This window comes from Echeneis naucrates, chromosome 4 (genome assembly GCF_900963305.1).
Source record: "Echeneis naucrates chromosome 4, fEcheNa1.1, whole genome shotgun sequence".
Taxonomy (NCBI): Eukaryota; Metazoa; Chordata; class Actinopteri; order Carangiformes; family Echeneidae; genus Echeneis; species Echeneis naucrates.
Window position 1 is genome coordinate 22112959 of NC_042514.1, and position 17657 is coordinate 22130615.

At 41.0% G+C, this 17657-nt stretch overlaps 1 protein-coding gene across 4 annotated transcripts; it reads right to left on the reverse strand.

The window, feature by feature from the left end:
• On the reverse strand, positions 1–15914 carry rhpn1 (rhophilin, Rho GTPase binding protein 1). 4 transcript variants are annotated; one of them, XM_029500212.1, is made up of 16 exons: positions 15733–15914; positions 15469–15562; positions 13333–13448; positions 5854–5982; positions 5143–5218; positions 4690–4767; positions 4399–4523; positions 4035–4201; positions 3564–3751; positions 3322–3478; positions 2993–3124; positions 2661–2855; positions 2499–2575; positions 2249–2395; positions 1228–1380; positions 1–1120 (listed from the first exon to the last, which is right to left on the reverse strand). In XM_029500212.1, exons 1-16 carry the CDS (start codon positions 15750–15752, stop codon positions 911–913), a joined length of 2064 nt encoding a protein of 687 aa, XP_029356072.1. In that variant the 5' UTR covers positions 15753–15914; the 3' UTR covers positions 1–910. The 4 variants fall into 4 exon arrangements, with proteins under 4 accessions (XP_029356072.1, XP_029356071.1, XP_029356069.1 ...); XM_029500211.1 differs by lacking the exons at positions 15469–15562; positions 15733–15914 and having other exon boundaries at positions 5167–5218; positions 13333–13660; XM_029500209.1 differs by lacking the exons at positions 15469–15562; positions 15733–15914 and having other exon boundaries at positions 2523–2575; positions 13333–13660.
• Between the last annotated feature and the right edge of the window lie 1743 nt (positions 15915–17657).

Sequence of the window (17657 nt, forward strand, 5' to 3'; positions counted from 1 at the left end):
GTTTTGGGTTGTTTTTTTTTTTTTTTTTATAAGCCGAGTGATGCAAAAAAGTGAAAATGTAAATCAATGTTACCTTTGCTTTGTTTATTATATTAGACTATACATTTCTTCAATGTACAATATCACAGTTTCAGAGGCTTTGTTGTTGGTCCATCTGCTCCCGACCCATTTGTTCACAATAAATAAGGACTTTAAACTTTACTGATGAGCTCAATTTGTAATCTGACCAACAGACTGTGAAGTTGTTTGTTTTTCAGTCCTTGTTTTCTAGGCCGTGCCTTATAAAAGAATGGTTCTTCATACATTTATGCCTTCTTATCGAAATGAGGCTCATGAAAGTGCAACCCAATTTTTCAGTGAGAAGTTTTGTGTATACACATTTTTAGTCTTGAATGCATCTAGCCGTCTGTTTGTGTGTGTTTGTGAATGTGCATGTTTTTTCGACTGTTTTAATTCCAGAAGAGAGGAAGTTCAGGTCTATTCTGGTTTGTGAACCTGTAACGTCATATTCCTGACATCTGCATTGAAACAGAAGCGGGGCTGTGTTGGCTAAGACATCTACCAGATGGACCAGAGTCCAGTTAGAGTTCATTATTACAAGAGTAAGTCAGTTGACTTCACTGGTCCTGAAAAGAAGTCTCCAGGCAGTTCATCAATTTTGACTCCCGTGAGAGGCAGCAAGAGGACCTTCTTCACTCCTCCAAAGTGAACTTCAGCAAAAAGCTACATGCTGCAGGGTGCTCTACCTAGTAGGAGTGTGCTCACATATTTGATTGGCGGCCAAATTTTACTGAAATGAACTCAGACCTCTGAATTCTCAGTTTCACTCCACCAACAGAGGAGCCATCAGGCTCTATGCAGCTTTCATCGCACTGTGTAATTCCCTGAGTGCTTTTTCTGCCCTCATGTCTCAGTACATGGCCTCGGCCTCTCTGATGCTTCCAAATGACAAACTGAAAGTGCTTCCTAGTCTCTTGGTGACGCTGCTGCCCTCTCTCTTCTTTTTCCTGTTCCAGTTCAGCAAGGAGGCAGAGCTCTGGCCTTTAGCTGTGCCTAGCAGACGCTGCCGTGTGTTTTCTTTAGCACTGCAGTGGGACAGCATGATGGCTTTCCGCTCCACCTGCCAACACACAGGCGGTGTGCCAATCACTGAACAGGTACACAAATATGCATCAAGACAGCAGCTATTGATCTAACCAGCACACACATGCACTTTCACTTCAGTACCTGTGTATCATGTGAGTGTAACGTGACCACACTGAGCTCCGCCCCTCGATCGCTGCAGCTCTTTAGCATGTTGACAACCTCACTGTGTTTGGCCCATTTACAGTCTTGTCCGTCCACTGCTACAATGTAGTCACCTTCCCTTAGCCCTGCCTCCTGCAATACACACAGACACACACACGGCTCTCCTATTTGTTTTTTCACACAATTAATTCACTAATAAATTTTCAATAGTTCATTCTCCAACCGACTTTTCTTAATGTGTTTTAATGGTGCTTTAGAGAGAGATTAAACATTAAAGTCAAAGTTTCCGTATTTCAGTTGAAAAACGCCTGAGTGATTTAGATTTTTTGACCGCACAAATCAAAAATAACGATGATGATGATACTTGAATGATACTTGTGGTTTCACATGGTTTTTGAGGTAGTCCTGCATATTCATTGTGTTTCCTGATGCAAATCAGTGCCAGTTAAGAAAAGCAGCTTGAGCAATAGTACAACTACGGATAATCTGCTGTGGATGGGGTCAGCAGAAAAAAAAGGGGTTAAGCACTTTTAAAAGACATCCATCGAAACTATCCAATGACAATTTAAATTTAGTCTTCATTTGTTTCGTCTAAACAAAGTGAAGTTTTATTCTCTCTGATTCAGCTGCAACCATGACTGCAGCATATGACACAATACAGAGTCCACTAATAGGTGTGAAGGAATGCAGCAGTAGAGCAGCTGACAGAAATGTAGAAAGTACAAAGTACAAATGTACAAAGAAAAATGTTGTTAATCTATAAGATGAAGTGCTGAAATTGTTCTGTTGATGGATGATTTTAAGTCGTCTGTTTTCCACAGCAGCTCTGAATTTTTGCGCAGCTTCTCCTGCTACTTCTCTTACATCTCACTCTGATTATAGACAGACCAGCTCACACAATCCAACATCAACTAGGCACAGCGATCACTACAATAGTCACATAGTGCTTTTGTTTTGCAATAGTGCCTCTATAAAAACTAATATGTGGATTTTGTCTCACCGCTGCACAACCTCCAGGAACCACTCCCGCCACAAGGACGGGGGAGTCTCCTCTGAGTGTGAGGCCCAGACCGCTCTCTTTTCTCTGCAGGCAGATCAGTCGCACCGGACCCCAGCGAGCTCGTGCACAAAACACGGACAGAGGCCCCTTAAGCAGAGAAGAGTTATCCTCATCTCAAGTGTCAGTGGTTGCTACAGATTCTTTGAATGTCTAATTCATTGGTTTATCTATGTCTTCTGTGTGTATTTACCAGCCTTTGGAAGATGTCACTAACTTGGACTGCAGAGAAGTTGGGTGGAGCAATGTCTGGTTTCTGGTGGGTTTGAGCTGTCAACACACAAAACCAAAACTCATTCACTATCATTTGACCATAGTTTGAATAGCATTGATTGTTATGCTGTGAATATTTTACACTGTATCTCTGGGGCCTCAGCAGTTTCATCAAAGTCATCCTCTCGATCCAGCTCAGAGTACTTGTCCAAAGAGCGTTTGTGTGTGAGAGACAGCACGTCCTGCAGGATGTCCATCTTCCTCAGGATCTTACAAAGACCGTGGACACGCATTGCCTCCTCATGTCTAATTACGGCACGCCGCAGGTGAGCTTTACCTATACATATGTAAGATGTCTTTATCTTAATATTTTTCAATACAACTTTTATCCCAAACAACAAAAAATATAAGACATTCTCAATACACGACATCCCTGGTACTGGTACCACACAACACTGGCTCGCACAAACTCACCAAGCTTTCGTCTTTTTTCAGTGTCCTGCAGAACCTGCCTCAGCGATGGCCCTGCAGGAGTGCTCACGTAGAACTGAAAGAAAGCCTTCTCTGCTTCAGCCTGTTGGTGCTCTTCATCCTCCTCAACAGATGCTGCAGATGCAACACAGCATAGACCCAGCTTGAGTGTTTATATGTTTATACTTGTATTTCTGACAGAAGAACATATTCGAAAACCCAATCCATTATTTTAATGCTGCGCATATAAAGCATTAAACATCCTTGACTTCCATTGCGTTATATATATATATATATATATATTTCGTGTATTAGAGTGTTGTTTTACTTACACATGTGGTCACATAGTGCCACAGCAGTGTAGTAGTGTGAGAGAGCACAGAAGTGTTCAGACTTGACTTGGACCATTGACGCCCACGAAAACGGCACGTAGTCCTTCATCAAAGGCTGCGTCATGGTTTGCTGAACTAACAAGTAGACTTCCGACACCTATGGGATACATGCAAGTACAGAGTGAGCATCACAGTCAACAAACAGGAACAATACAGACTAACTGAAAGACATACAAACTCACCCGTGCAGCCTCCTGCGCCAGGCAGAGTTGTGAAATGAAGTGTGTCCCCTGCGTCATGAGCGTTGCACGCTCAAAGACGCACTCCTGCACCTGGGCAACCATTAGCTGGACCAGCATGCAGAGCGATGGACCACTCATGTCCAGACTCGGTGCATTGGAGAAGTTCTCCTTAAGGTAATTAAATGCACCTTAACACACACAAGAGAAAATGGCTATGAACGTCACATTAACTCCTATTTCTGAATATTTCCATTCCATCCTTGAAAAAATAGGAACACTGTTCACAAAAAGTTTGTGAAGCATAGGGGTACTTTGTGGTTTGCATTTTGACATTTAAAAAGGTGTCATCTTGGGATAATAGCTATAGGGAGGCACAGAACTTTGACCTTAGTGGGATTGTATAAGTAAACCCAGTATAAGACAGAACTACCAGTAAGTACTAGCGGGAAATCCGGGTGTCTGTTCTGGTACCTGCAGCACGCTGAAAGGCATCTATGGCTCGCTCTATGCCGGCGGTGGCAGAGCGGTCCTGCCGTGCACCGATCTGTGTGTACAGAGCACCGATGTTGAACAACACACTTCCTTTTTCAAAGGCCAGCGCACGCTGACATGACGGGACACCTGTCAGAGAGTCGTACCTGAGGGACAGACCAAACACTTCAGTAAATCACTGAAATATATGGTCTTCAATTCACCTACTTGCTATACAAAGACACAAAGCTTATTTCCATGCAAATATGTGAAACTGCTACAATCTCCTGAGATGAAACCTTGAATGTCCTCTAACTGACAAGCCCGGTTTCTAGCTGAAAACATTATAGCATTAATGTCCTACCAGTGGAAGTGAACGCCAAGGTTTCTGTGTGGAGGAAAGAATCGCTGGTCCAGGTAGTACAACTGGTTGTAGTACTCCATCAGCAGTTCCAGGCCAGCCTGGTTTCGACTGGGTGTGCGCATTGCCTGCCCCAAAGACAACACAAAAACATTTTCTGTCTCTTTTCTCCTGTTTTTTTTTTTTTATTTAATCATTGCCAAAAAGCACACAAATTTTCCACCATGTACATCATAAAACTAGATTAAAATACACCAGATGTTTGTTTTGCTCATATGGCATAAATTTATGAACCTGTCTGAGCTCCATAAGCTCCTTGATCTCCTTGTCATAGAGAGAGCTGTCCTCTCCATAGTGCTCACAGATGAAGTCCTGCAGGAAGAGACAGACATTATACTGTGATAAATCAGTTTCACAGCAACTAATAACCTCAGTTAGGTAATAGGAGCATTTATAGTAAAATATATTTTTTCAAAATTTTTCAGCTAATGAAAGGAGTTCAAAAAGACAGGGTAAAATTAATGCTTATCACACTGAAAAAATTAAACAAACTGGAGTCCAAAATATTGCCTTTATTGGGATCAAAGGCCAAATGCTGCTTGCACCAATAATATCAACAATGTCCCTTCACTGTTTGTCCTTATAGTTTAAATATGACAATTATCCTGTCTTTTTCTTAAAAGAAAAGCTAATTTAGTGAATGAGACATTGAGGGGTGAAACATAAGTAGGTGGACTCAGTCGTCACCTGGATGGAAAGAGAGAAGTCCACCTCTTTGGTTTCTTTCAAGCCCAGTGGAATCATGGGAACGTTGACAGCCTCACTGAAAATAAATGAATAAAGTGTGCGTTTTTGTGAAATCTGTTACACAATGTCAACACCATCACACACACGCATGCGCACACATACACACATAGTCAAATCAGCACTGCCATCTGCTTGCCTTGAAATCCAGCAACCCGGACTCATTGCTTAATGCCTCATCCTGCTAATAAGCAAAGCTAAAGCCAAGCATTAACCCTTACGGCCCGACACCCCCCAAAGTCACCTCCTCCCATTCACAATGAACACAAACAACCACGCACACCATAGGGTCAATAATAACACTAATCAGGGGATTTATCCCTCCCATGACCCAGGGCTGCACAGGGAAAAAATTCTCCCTGCTGTCGCAGACTACACACATTCATTTTATTTCTAAATTTGTGAGGAACCTCGAGATTACCATTCACTTTCAAATAGACTGAAACTTAAAAAAAGTCAAGACCCTCAAATTATTGTCTGAAGATCTGAGAACTAGACAAAACAGAAGATGAATGGTATACACTCAGAGCACACAGTGAATAGAAATATGCAATGGATGCGTGTTTTCACTAATTATAATGCTCATTAGTCTAACAAGTGAGGCCTAAAATGCCTGGGATAAATGATGAGTGGACTAAGACCTGGGCTGTCTACCTGTCTGTCTGATAGACCTCCATGTTGCTGTTCAGCTCCTCCAGTTCTTCTTTCAGCAGCTGCAGATTAGAGTTGACGAAGCTAAGCTCCAAAGCGACAGTCTCCCTCACTTTGTTGTTGGTCGTTGCCCTGTGGAATAAAACATCCGCAACATCAGGGATAGGAGAAGAGGGGATTTATCTGGACTTTACTCCAAATCACCAACGTCTCAGTTCCTGGTCATCAGGCCACATTTCTGCCAGTTCAACACTACACTTCCTTTGGATCCCATCACACTAAGTTCCTTAGTATCACGCTTTGTGTTACAGAATCAGAAACTCTATAATTGTTCACATTCAACATAACTTATATCTGATAAGAGTTTAGCCTCCGATAAAAAAAAGAGAAAAAAAATTAATGCAGATGATGTGACACAAAAGTAATATATGTAAATATAAATGATGGAATAAGCCATCCTTTTCGGCCCAAACAGTAGAATGAAGAAAAATAAGTTTTTCTGTAAACAAAAAACAAATAAATAAAAATACAGAGAATACATTTTTTTTGCAATTGGATAAAGTGGCAAAGTAGTGCAAACACAGTGATCTGACGCGGTGCAAAGTATTTGGAGCAGCGTTGGGTTCATGGAACGAGTTGGTGTGGGGGGTTAAAGTCCAGAGTACTTGTGTGCGGGAGGGGGAGCGGGGAGCAGAAGGGGGAGAAGGGGCAAAAGCAGTGAGAGAGTTCAGCTTCCTGATAACCTGGTAAAAGAAGCTATCTCTGAGTCTGCTGGTCCTGGCACAGAGGCACTGTGGTCTTCTCCCTGATGGTACCAGACTGAGGAAGCTGAGTGCTGGATGAGTGGGAGTGCAGGAGGAGATGGGTGTCATAAATATGTGTTGGCTGGGGGGAGGGGTCACCAACAATCTTATCAGCAGGTCTCACTATGCGCTACAGGGTTTTGCAGCAGGATGCCGTGCAGGCTCCATACGACACAGTGATGCTGCTGGCCAGGATACTCTCAATGGTCCCTCTGTAAAAGGTGCACACGATGGGAGCTGGGGCTCTGGTTCTCCTCAGTCTGCAGAGAAAGTGGAGCCGTTGTTGAGCCTTCTTGGCCAGTGATGCAGTGTAGCTAAACCAGCACAGTGTCCAGGGCGATGTGCACACCGAGGAACTTGGTGCTGCCAGGTCAGAGGAGAATGCTGGGTGTGCACAAGAGTCCACAAGAATCTTTCTCAACTTCTCCACCTTCAGAGTGATTGTTGACTATGCACCACTTGGCCAGGCAGCTCACTTTGCTCCTGCACTAGGTCTCATCCCCCTTGCTTATGTGTCATCCGCAAACTTGATGAGGAGGTTGTAACTGTGTCTCAGTGGGACATAAGAGTGAAGTGGGGGGGGCTCAGCACACATCCTTGACACACCCTGTGTTCAGGGTGATGGTGCTGGATGTGTTGTCACCGCCTCATTCTTCCCATCAGGAAGGCGATGAGGGAGGATAATAAACAAATTAATATGTTAAAAGCAATATATAGTTTGTTGGACCCCAAATGGTGACTTGATGTAACATTTGGATTTACCTATACAAATAAAAAAAAATCATTGTAAAAATCATGGGCTATTTTCTGGCATTTTATGATCAATTTAAATATAATTGAAACACTGACAGAAAATACACTGCTTTAACCACAAAGCCTGAAAACCTTTATGTATTAAGATTAAAGGATGAAAAGAAATCAGTGACAAAACAACAAAAGAAAAACACAAAACAAAACTAGAAAATTTCCTCACTCCTCAATTTTGAGTGTCTTGGAGGTCTGTTTGTAACCAATCAGATGGTGCTGTGAGTGTGACAATGCTGTAAACAGACAGAGAGGCGCGGCTGCATCAAAGCTAAAACAACCCAGTTTTAAATTGATTTCTTATCGGCCGTCAGATTAAAAAAAAAAAAAGGCCAATGCCGAATATTGGCACCGATAATCAGTCTATCCCTACCATAGGCACTAATGCCACCGCATACCATCAGAGATGCAGGGTTTTGAACTGTCTGCTGATAACAAGGTGGATGGTCCAACTCTTCTCTTCTCTTTTAGTCTGCAGAACATGGCATCCATGGTTTCCAAAATGAATTTCAAATTCTGATTCATCTGAGCACAAAACAGTTTTCAATTTTACCTCAAACTGTTTTAAATGAGCTTTGGCTCAGAGAAGACGACAGCGTTTCTGGATAGTGTTCATATATGGCTTCATCTTTGCATGATACAGCATTAATTTGCATTTGTGGATCTCCATGCGATCAGTTCACAGACAGTGATTTCTGGAAGTGTTCCTAAGCAGTGATGCAGTGATGTCCAGCAGAGAATCATGCCTGTTTTCAATGCAGTGCTGCCTAAGGGCCCTGAGATCACAGGTATCCAGTTTAGACCTTCGGCCATGTCCTTTGCGCACAGATATTCGCCCTGATTCTCTGAATGTTTTGAGAATTTTATGCATTGTAGATGGGGGGGATCTTCAAAGTCTTCGCAATTTTACGTTGGGGAAGCCACATTGTTCTGGGTTGAGTGGATGCTGACACGACTTGCTGCCACTTCTCACCCGGAAAGCATTTTTATGGTTTTACAGCCTGCATGGACTATGTAATTACGCTTTTGTGTGAGTTAAAACAATCACTTTCCTTGTATAAGCACTGATTCAGTTTTCGCTCCTGTTTTTTGTGCCCATATGGGCAAATATTAGCCCACTGGCTTGAACACAGCGACTATACAAAAAGACTGGTGTCCCTGTTGATAAATTTATGCACAAAACCAATCTTCTACTCTACAAGGACTCTATTGCTCATACCATATCAAACTACTACAGTGGTTTAATCACCTCCAATGTGGGAAACACTAGCCATCTAACTCCTTACCTCCCTATTTGTACTCAACAGACACCTGTAAATCTCAAATGCTGTTCTTTGATGAAAAAATTCACAATATTCATGTTCAAATCCACGGCTTCTCTCCAGCATTGCAAGCGATTTTCCAGTTTTCAAATCCTTGATGCCTCTGAAATCTCGGGCCTCATCCATACATCCAAGCCCTCCACATGTCAGCTTGATCCCCTCCCCACACTTTGGTCTCTGTTTCCCCTCAAATCTACCATTATTCACTCTTTACTCTCTGTTCCATCACTATTCAAAACTGCAGCAGTCACTCCAGTACTGAAAATCCCAGTAACAACAATAATCTCCACCCCATCTGTAATTTACCATTCATCTCCAAAAAGTAGTCACTACTTGGCTACACACACATTTAACTTAAAACTGCCGAACTGAAAATTGGCCCTGAGCCACTAAATATATAATATAATATAATATAATAATATAAACCCTTTCTTATATAACCGGTTCATGTAAAACTGAGAAACCAGTTTTTGCAGTCTCCCTTTTTTGGTTAGCATTTGTTGTTGGAATCTTAAGGTTTTGCATTCACAGAAGTCATTATGTTAGTGCAGGGGCAGGTGTAATTTTGTGTCAGTGGATGTGAGCTCCTTTGCAACAACTTTCTTTTCACAACATGCCTTTCACAAACATATGTGTCCCTCTCTCCACCCTCTGTTCATTCAGTTCAAGACTCTCCTATCCCCCTCCAAACATAGGGGGGAGGATCCCAATGCTGCATAAAGCGAACACACTGCTGTGGGGGGTTGAGATTAACAACCGTGTTCCTGGAAATCTGAGGCATCAATGGGTGAACACGTTAACAATGATATACACTATGTTAGAGAAGCAGCAAAGAAAATCCCCCTTATTATACAATCATTAAACTTCACTGGCTCAGTGACACAGCATAATTGAGTCATATGTTTGTAAGTCACAAACCACTCAAGAACAAATAAATAAATAAAAATAATAGTAAAATAAATCAAAGTCTTTAAAAGGTCTCATGTTAAATGAGTAATCAGATGCATCATCAAGTTGAAGATTGAGGGAGGGAAGATAAACTGAAACTGAACAAGCAACTTCACAACTTTTATAGGAGCTGAACGTGGCTTCTTACTAGAAGCAGGTGGTGGTGATTGTTGCTTAGCAAGAGCTTTGACTGCAGTTAAATTTAGAAGGCAAGGGGTGGTGATACACTTCAGAGCAGACTGAATGTTACAGTGAAACTACCTGAAAGTTAAAGGAAGGGACAGAGCTAGCTGGTTACATCCTAATATAATCGCCATAAATTTCTGCCACTGAAGACAGCCACTGAGTGAGAGAATGAGGTTAAATGCTGATGTAAAACTGTGTTTACATAGCTATAAAAATTCAGTCCCACATTCTATAATGGAAGGTGTGTTTTTGTTTCAAACTTTTGAGTGCTGTTTGCTCCAGTCAGGACTAACACTGACCTCTATAACCTGAAAATGACTATTGTCACATGACCAAACTGGACTCAAACATGCAGCTTCAGCTCAGCTTTGAGCTCCTTTTAAATAATGTTAATCTGTCCAGCTAGACCACTTCACAATCACCTCCCTTCGTCACTCCCTTCCAATTTTGCTCACACACACACACACACACACAGGTGTTCACCTACACCGAGGATCAATCCAAGGGCAATCTGATTAGTCAGCTTTAAAAAGGGTTGCCCAATATCCCCTTCACACACAGACAACACACTGCAGCTTTTGAGGGGAAAATAACTCCTCATAAAAAGTATCAGAGAAGCGGTAGCCAAGTTTTGTTTGTTTTCTTTTTGTTTTAAAACATAGCTCTGTAATAATCAAAGTAACAAACATGGTGACCGGGATTAAACTAGTTACTGTGCCACAGCTGAAGTCCCACAATAACACACACACACACTGCAGGACACTACTAACATCTTCATCAGCCAATCACAAGCTCTGATGAGTTACAATCCACCCCCCCCCCCAAACATTCAGAGTATGACCCAATTCCAGTTTCAGAATGAGTGAATTGAAAAAGAGGTGGGGTGTGTGTGTGTGGACTCTATTCCAGTTGACCAAAAAGAGGGTAAGGGAAAAAAAAAAAAAAAAAACTCAGACGGTGTCAGACAAATAAGTGGGGGATGAGCTTTCCAGGGCTTCATCTCTGCATGGGAACAGGACGGGAGGCACACACAAAGCCAGCTGATTACAGGCTGACAGGCTGGTGTGGGGGTCCTCTTTGTCTCTGTGACCCACCGTTCCAACAGAAAGGGCAGGAGGACCTGTTTTATTTCCCCTAAACTGAGTCATCACCTTTTAGGATAACAGCCTGAAACCAGTCAAAAGTGGAGCTAAAGAGCTAAAAGAAAAAAAGAAGAAGAAGAAGAAAAAAAAAAAAAAACATGAGCTGTTTGAGATTTAGTCCAATCTTCCCAAGTGCAGAGACAAACTGACAACTAATTTCAGTTAAATTGATTATATTTTATACTGGTAAAATAAAAATGCTCAACACAGTTCACAGTGTTTTCAAATTGTAATTTTTGCATCAAACATTCCAGAATCCAAAGATGCTGAGTTGGCAATAACATAGGACTAAAACCAGTACATCAACAGATGTTTAAAAACTTAAGAAAAAAAGTTTCATGTTGAGGTATTTTTTTCTTGGAAAACTATTTATTAATTATTTATATAGTTTTGATACATATATGCAATAAATAACAGAGACACCTTTCTGTAAATTTACCAAACAAAATAATGGAGAAACTAAACAACAATAAAAGTAAATATAAACAAGCTGTGCTGCCCATCATCCATCTATTTGAGGAGTTAAATATTGTTGCTAAATGTGTCATAGAATAATAGTGAGGAGTGACCTTGGTTGTCTTTTAATTAAAAACACTGGTGTTTTCTGTTTTGTTCTCATTAAATTCTGAAACAGCACCACGAAGGAGCACTATGAAGGAGGCAAAAAGCTGCATGCTTTAATTAAGTGGCTCCTCCAGAGTTGAACCTTCATGTGTTGTGGGAGAGGCAGTACAACCACTGCAAGTGTGTTGTTTTCAGACTTTTGCTCTATGGAGAATTCATAGAACTAATATTCTCAAAGCTGCCAAAGAAAAGGTTTAGACCAAATGTTTGCACCAGAATCTGACCAGACAGACATGGCTTGAGAAATAGTTAAGGAGAGAGCAACAGCGCAGGGAGACAAAGGGGAGCTAAAGAGGATAAAGATGATGCTAACGTTCTTGGAGAGAACACTTTGATGTTCTGCCACAGTTTCTTTTTTCATTTCCCTCATTTCTTCACCAATAAAATTCTTGCGTGCTGTGTGAATAGCAACCTGCTGCTTAAAAACACAAAGCCAGCACAGTTCATTTTGGTACTCATGCTGCAGGAGAATGCAGCTTTCAATTACTGTTTTGCAGCATTAAATTAAGTATATAAACAGCATTAAAGAATTGAAAATAATAATGTGAAAAAGAACAATGGACAAAGGCACACACAATACAGAGTAGACACACAAGCTGACAGACACAAACATCCATGTTCACACACGGTGAAGACAAACAGTCCTGTAAAACTGGATGGTGCTGGTGTGTGTGTCTGTGTGTGTTTTCAAGAGGAATGATCTCTGACCTTTTCCCATCATCTGACTGCACACCAAATGTGACAGAGCCAATATGTTAACAAAAGGGCAACAAAAACAGAAGCCATAAATCATCTTAAAGGACAAACTGATGAGACAGTTAGATTCTTTGTTTGTTTTTTTTGTTTTGTTTTTTCCCCTCAAATCTCACTGAACACTTAGAGCAGGTGCACACCACTGCCAGTGACGTCACAAGAATTGACACTTTAGTACAAAGTCAAATGACAACAACAAGGTGGAAATTCAGCAGTATTCAAAATGCTAGCAACACATTCACAGCTAAAACATAGGTGCTCACATGAAGATCATCAGGGACAAGTTACACACAAAAGCACCTGGTACTTAATTGCTTAGTTCTAACTGCAGCAGCTGGGTTCAGGGCTGTGTCCTGCACGAGCTCTCTGTCTCTCTCTCTCTCACTCACTCACTCTTCCTTACATTCACACTCATTGTGGCTGTCAGAATAAAAGTTGAAAAATGCCCTAAAAAGGCCAGTATGGAAACAACATAGATCCTTTAAAATGAGCAGAGGAAACACCTCAAGGCAGGTCACAGATACCGTGTTAACTTTATCATAAGGTCCACCTCCTAAACATCTGCTGGAGCAACACAACAAACGCATCATTCACCAAGGCTAATGTGAAGCTAAAATAAGACAGCTCAGCACATTTTGCATCTATGTAGCATTTTAAAGCTTAGAGCACACGCAATTTTTAAGTCCAACTGCTGCAGACAATAACTATATGGAAGGGGGTGTGTGTGTTAGTGAAAGAGAGAGAGATTTGTTATATATAATGAAGGGACTAACACATTTCTAGTATTGTAACATCCTTACTGACTGCATCACAACTGATTAAGGTCATAAACACGTCATGTCAATGAACACCTTCACTTTTTCTCTAGAGCACAGCATATTTTAAACCATCTTGACTAACCTGAAAAGGTTCTCTGCTCCAGCTCTCATCCGCATCTCTTTGTTGATCTGCTGGTTGATGCGTGCTCGTCTGTGCTGCAGTTTACTACGCTGAGTTTGGGCTAATGGGTCACATCCCTGCAAAAACAACAAAGCCAGAGACAAAGGAACAGAGGGGATGAAGTAGTTTATTATCAAGTATGTGAATATCATTAAAATGAAATGTTTTTGCTGAATAAAAAGTGCCAGTATTGGCCAAATATAAAACAAGTTAAGAGTTAGGTTAACATCCTGTAAATATGCCATTTACAGTAAATTTGAGTTATTTATATGTCTAATGAGACAAACTGTGGCTTTTAGCCACAATATGCAATCTCCAAAAAACAAACAAACAAAAAAAAAACCCCTCCTTATTTACTATGGGCCTAGCTTAAAGGAGCTGGTGGAGTTACAGCCAAGGAAACATGACTTCCCTCGCAAACATTCTGCTCTGTATCAGCTACAGATGAAGAGATAGTCTGAAAGAGAGCAATGGCAACAATTAGGAAACAATAACTTGTTTAAGAGAGAGCAATATTTAGTGAGTGAAAACTTCACACACAAGAGAGAACATATGGTCTTGTCTAATTTGTTTTAAAACACTGTATTGTGTATCAGAGTAGGTATGCCTAAAGAAAGTAATGACAAGGACAGCTTTGTTTATACTGTTGGATTTCCCATTGTCGTTAGGGACTCCAAAAAGATAGAGCCACAGTGGCATAAATTCACCACCAGCTTTCAAATAATTAGTTGCAACATAAATTCAACACCAGTTTTCAAATAACAAGTTGCATCAGAATAAGTTTAGGTCAATATGTTCCTACAAATATACTATTAATATACAGACAACTTCGAATCTTTGGGGATTCATTTGTTCAAAATTTGAGCTCTCAGAATAGATTTCAATACATTTTGATGGTACAGCTTATTCACCATCAGTAAGCCCAAGAAAAGTCCACATTTTGAATTTTGCTGACAAGACCTGAACAGCTTCCCCACAGCTGAAGAAAAAAAACTGTGCCAACTAAAATAAGCAATCTGTCATACAATGGCCCCTTGTAGGGGTAAACAGATGTACATTAACATGACAAATGGAGCAGACATACTCTAAACATGCTGAATAATCCCTTTCCTTATCCCTGCAGCTCCTTACATCACTTTCTCTGGCCCTCATGCGACAAAATGTGTACAGCATATAAGCATTTTTCTTTTTCCTCACACTCTGTTTTGTTCCAGCTCACCCAGTTAAGGTGTTTGTTTTGCATGCACTCGTCCAGTAATCCTTAGAGGACCTCTGTGGATTAGACTTCTGACCAGACTCCTGTCTCTGCTACACCATCAGGAGGCCAGGAGGATGGAGGTTGCTTGACATCTGTTCAGTTTAAGTCTAAAGGATTGTGTCGAAAACTTTGAGTGTCCAGGTGAAATTTCTCTAATCACCTATCTGGTTTTTCCAACTAGGCACTCTCAACTCTCAATTAAACTGCAGGTTCTTTGCAGCCAAGTAGCAGAAGTTGAAATACCTTGTTTAAAAAAAAAACCAAAAAAACACCAGATCTCTGATCATTAATTTTCTCCAAAATGTTTTTCAAACACACTCTGGATGTGAGTTGCACATTTCCAAAATTTCAACAGCAAATGTTGGATCCCTGAGGAAAACGCTGTTTGGTATTTTTCTAGTCCAAAAATATCATGTATACAAAATAATTCACCCCCTGTGCACATTCATCTATTTGCAGTTTGAAGAAACCTGTTTCAATCTGAAGACATCACTCATGTTACTTTTTACAAATGTAAAATTGTGTTGTATTTGGAGTGACAGCAGCAGATATATTGAGGTAAAAAGTAACAGCAAGATGTGCTGCCCCCAAATATTAAGGGAGGAAATTAGGGTTTCCTCGTTCATATGACCTGATTAATTTCAATTTTTTTCTTCAGTCATTCTGGCTTCGTATGAGCCACAGCTTTGTGGAAGTGAATCAACTATAACCAAAGTTGGTATTTACTGAGAGATACGGTAAAACCCAAACCTACATTTTAACCCCCTTTCAACCAAGTCTATCCACACAACGGCAGTGTGTGTGTTTCTATTTAGTTTGTGTGTTTACAGGTGTCTCACCTTTCGGATGCTCCCATCGTGGCCGCCCTCCGCGGGTAACGTTAAGGGCATGTCGTCGTCCGATGCGCCGTCTGACAGGGAAATTTCAAACTCTCTGTGGGGTTTAAAATGTAAATATTTACCATTTAAGTGCCATATACTTGCCACACACCACCCTACAAGTTAAACACGTCTCTCAAATCAGCAATCAGCCTCCACACCGACAGTAGAGAGCTGTAAACTCTCCGTTAAGTTAGCTAACGGGTCTCCCGTTTTATCACTTGCCTCGTAGCAGGTTCCGCCATCGCAAAGCGACGACAACGGCGGCAAGAAGCTCTCTACATTTCTCCCAGCTTTATAAACTTTGTGTAAATTCAGTAAGCAGATGTCAATTTTCACCGCGAAAACACCACACAGTTGCTTCTCTTTACATCGTGAAGCCTGCTGCTCTTCGTCATGTACTTGCTTTTTTTTTCCTACATTCTCTGCAGCTGCAACAGCGTATTAGCCCAGGCGAGTCCTGACGGTGGAAAGTAGCCAATTGGATTGCGGTATGCGTGAGCAACAGAAAAACAAGCCAATCATAGGGAGCATTAGGGCGGAGCAACAGCCATAGACGACCAATGACGAGACATCCAGGGCGTCCCCTTACTCCGCGGGCCGTTGCTATGACGACAGCGGAGCTGTGGCTTGTGCTTGAGCTCCACCTCCAGATAACTATGATTTTTTTTAAATATTATTAAATTATAGATAGTAATTTACCATTATTATTATATTATATTATATTTTATATGTATATACAAATAAGTATGTATTTAAATATGTGCTGTATTTGTCATTTTGCATTACAGCGTATTGTTTTCACAAATTGAAATGATGGTTGAAGGTTTGATTAAGGTTCTTTGAAAGTTTTTTTTTGAAGTGGCAATCCGTCCAGACAACCTGTACTTGTTTTTACTTCTGTTCTCTGGTTTGAGGCCATCAGAAAACATGTTTATAAATAAATGTTTGAAAACACATGTCATAATCTATAAATATTGCAGAAAATTTGACAGCCTGAATATCAAGCCGAATCTGAGATAACCACAAAATTTCACACACATTCTTCAATTTCAATCCATCCATCCATCCATCTTCCACCGCTTTATACAGGGCCATGGGAGCAGCAGTCTGAGCAGAGGAGTCCATGACTTCCCTTTTTCTGGAAACCTCCTTCAGTTCTTCCCAGGGGATCCCCAGGCGTTCCCAGGCCAGCCGCGAGCCTGGTCACTCTAACGTGTCCTTGGTCTTTCACGGGGCCTCTTCACCGTTTTTCTGCATAATCTTTTCGATTTTCAATCTTTTCTAATTCCCTCAATCCAATAACATCTTTCAACAGTGAGACGTATACTCACATGGTTTTTGCAAAACTTGCACAGAATGTTTGTCTGAATAATTCATCCTGATTCAATTTAATTTATTTCTATAAGACAAGACAAATTGAATGATTGTTTCAGGTTGGTGATGACACAATGATATGACCTGCCTGCTCATCCCCAGTACTTCTCCATCATCTGGCACCACTCCATAAAGTGGGTCCTCCAGTTCTGGTCAACCATTTCATTAAAGCTCCTTCCAAAATATCCAAGACCTTCTCCACAGAGGCACCTAGTCAGCTCTGCAAAGCAGCAAGGTTTAGGGGAGCTAGTTCGGGGACTTAAGAGGAGAGAGTTTTAGTAGTCCAGAGACTATACATGATGATAAATGATGATATGATGTTAATTTTACAATGGTCTCTACCTTTGTGCATGCACTGAAAGCACCTGCAGAATTTCACAATCTTCTATCATGCTACATCATGTTCTGAGACAATATATAAGTATCGCATAGATTCAAAATGATAAAAGTACATGAATGTTACATGAATGAAGTATAAGCTGAAGACATTCGGTCAGCGCAATTTAATTGCTTGGATCGACTTCAGTGTCCATCTCTGAGGTAAAAAATGTCAAGCGGACGCTGATATCAAACTATATTCCCTGTGTGTGTCCCACTGTGTTCAGGTTTGTTGCTTCGTAGCTATGCTATGCTACTTGTTAAATTAGCATGGCTGTAAGTTGGGCAGTGAGCTAAACGCTGTGCTGCAGTCATTTGTCGTTTAAAGCATAGGCAAGTATGTTAATGGTGATGGTTCTGTTGATCCAGTTGTGTGTCTCTTTTATTCATTTCTT

Excerpts from the sequence above, each read along its gene's own strand:
- rhpn1 (XM_029500208.1), bottom strand. The coding sequence starts at position 13,616 with ATGGCATATTTACAGGATGTTAACCTAACTCTTAACTTGTTTTATATT. Across the intron at positions 4,524-4,689 it reads AGCTTATGGAGCTCAGACAG|GCAATGCGCACACCCAGTCG; the intron begins GTTCATAAATTT and ends TCTTTGGGGCAG. Across the intron at positions 3,125-3,321 it reads GGCACTATGTGACCACATGT|CATCTGTTGAGGAGGATGAA; the intron begins GTAAGTAAAACA and ends TTGCATCTGCAG.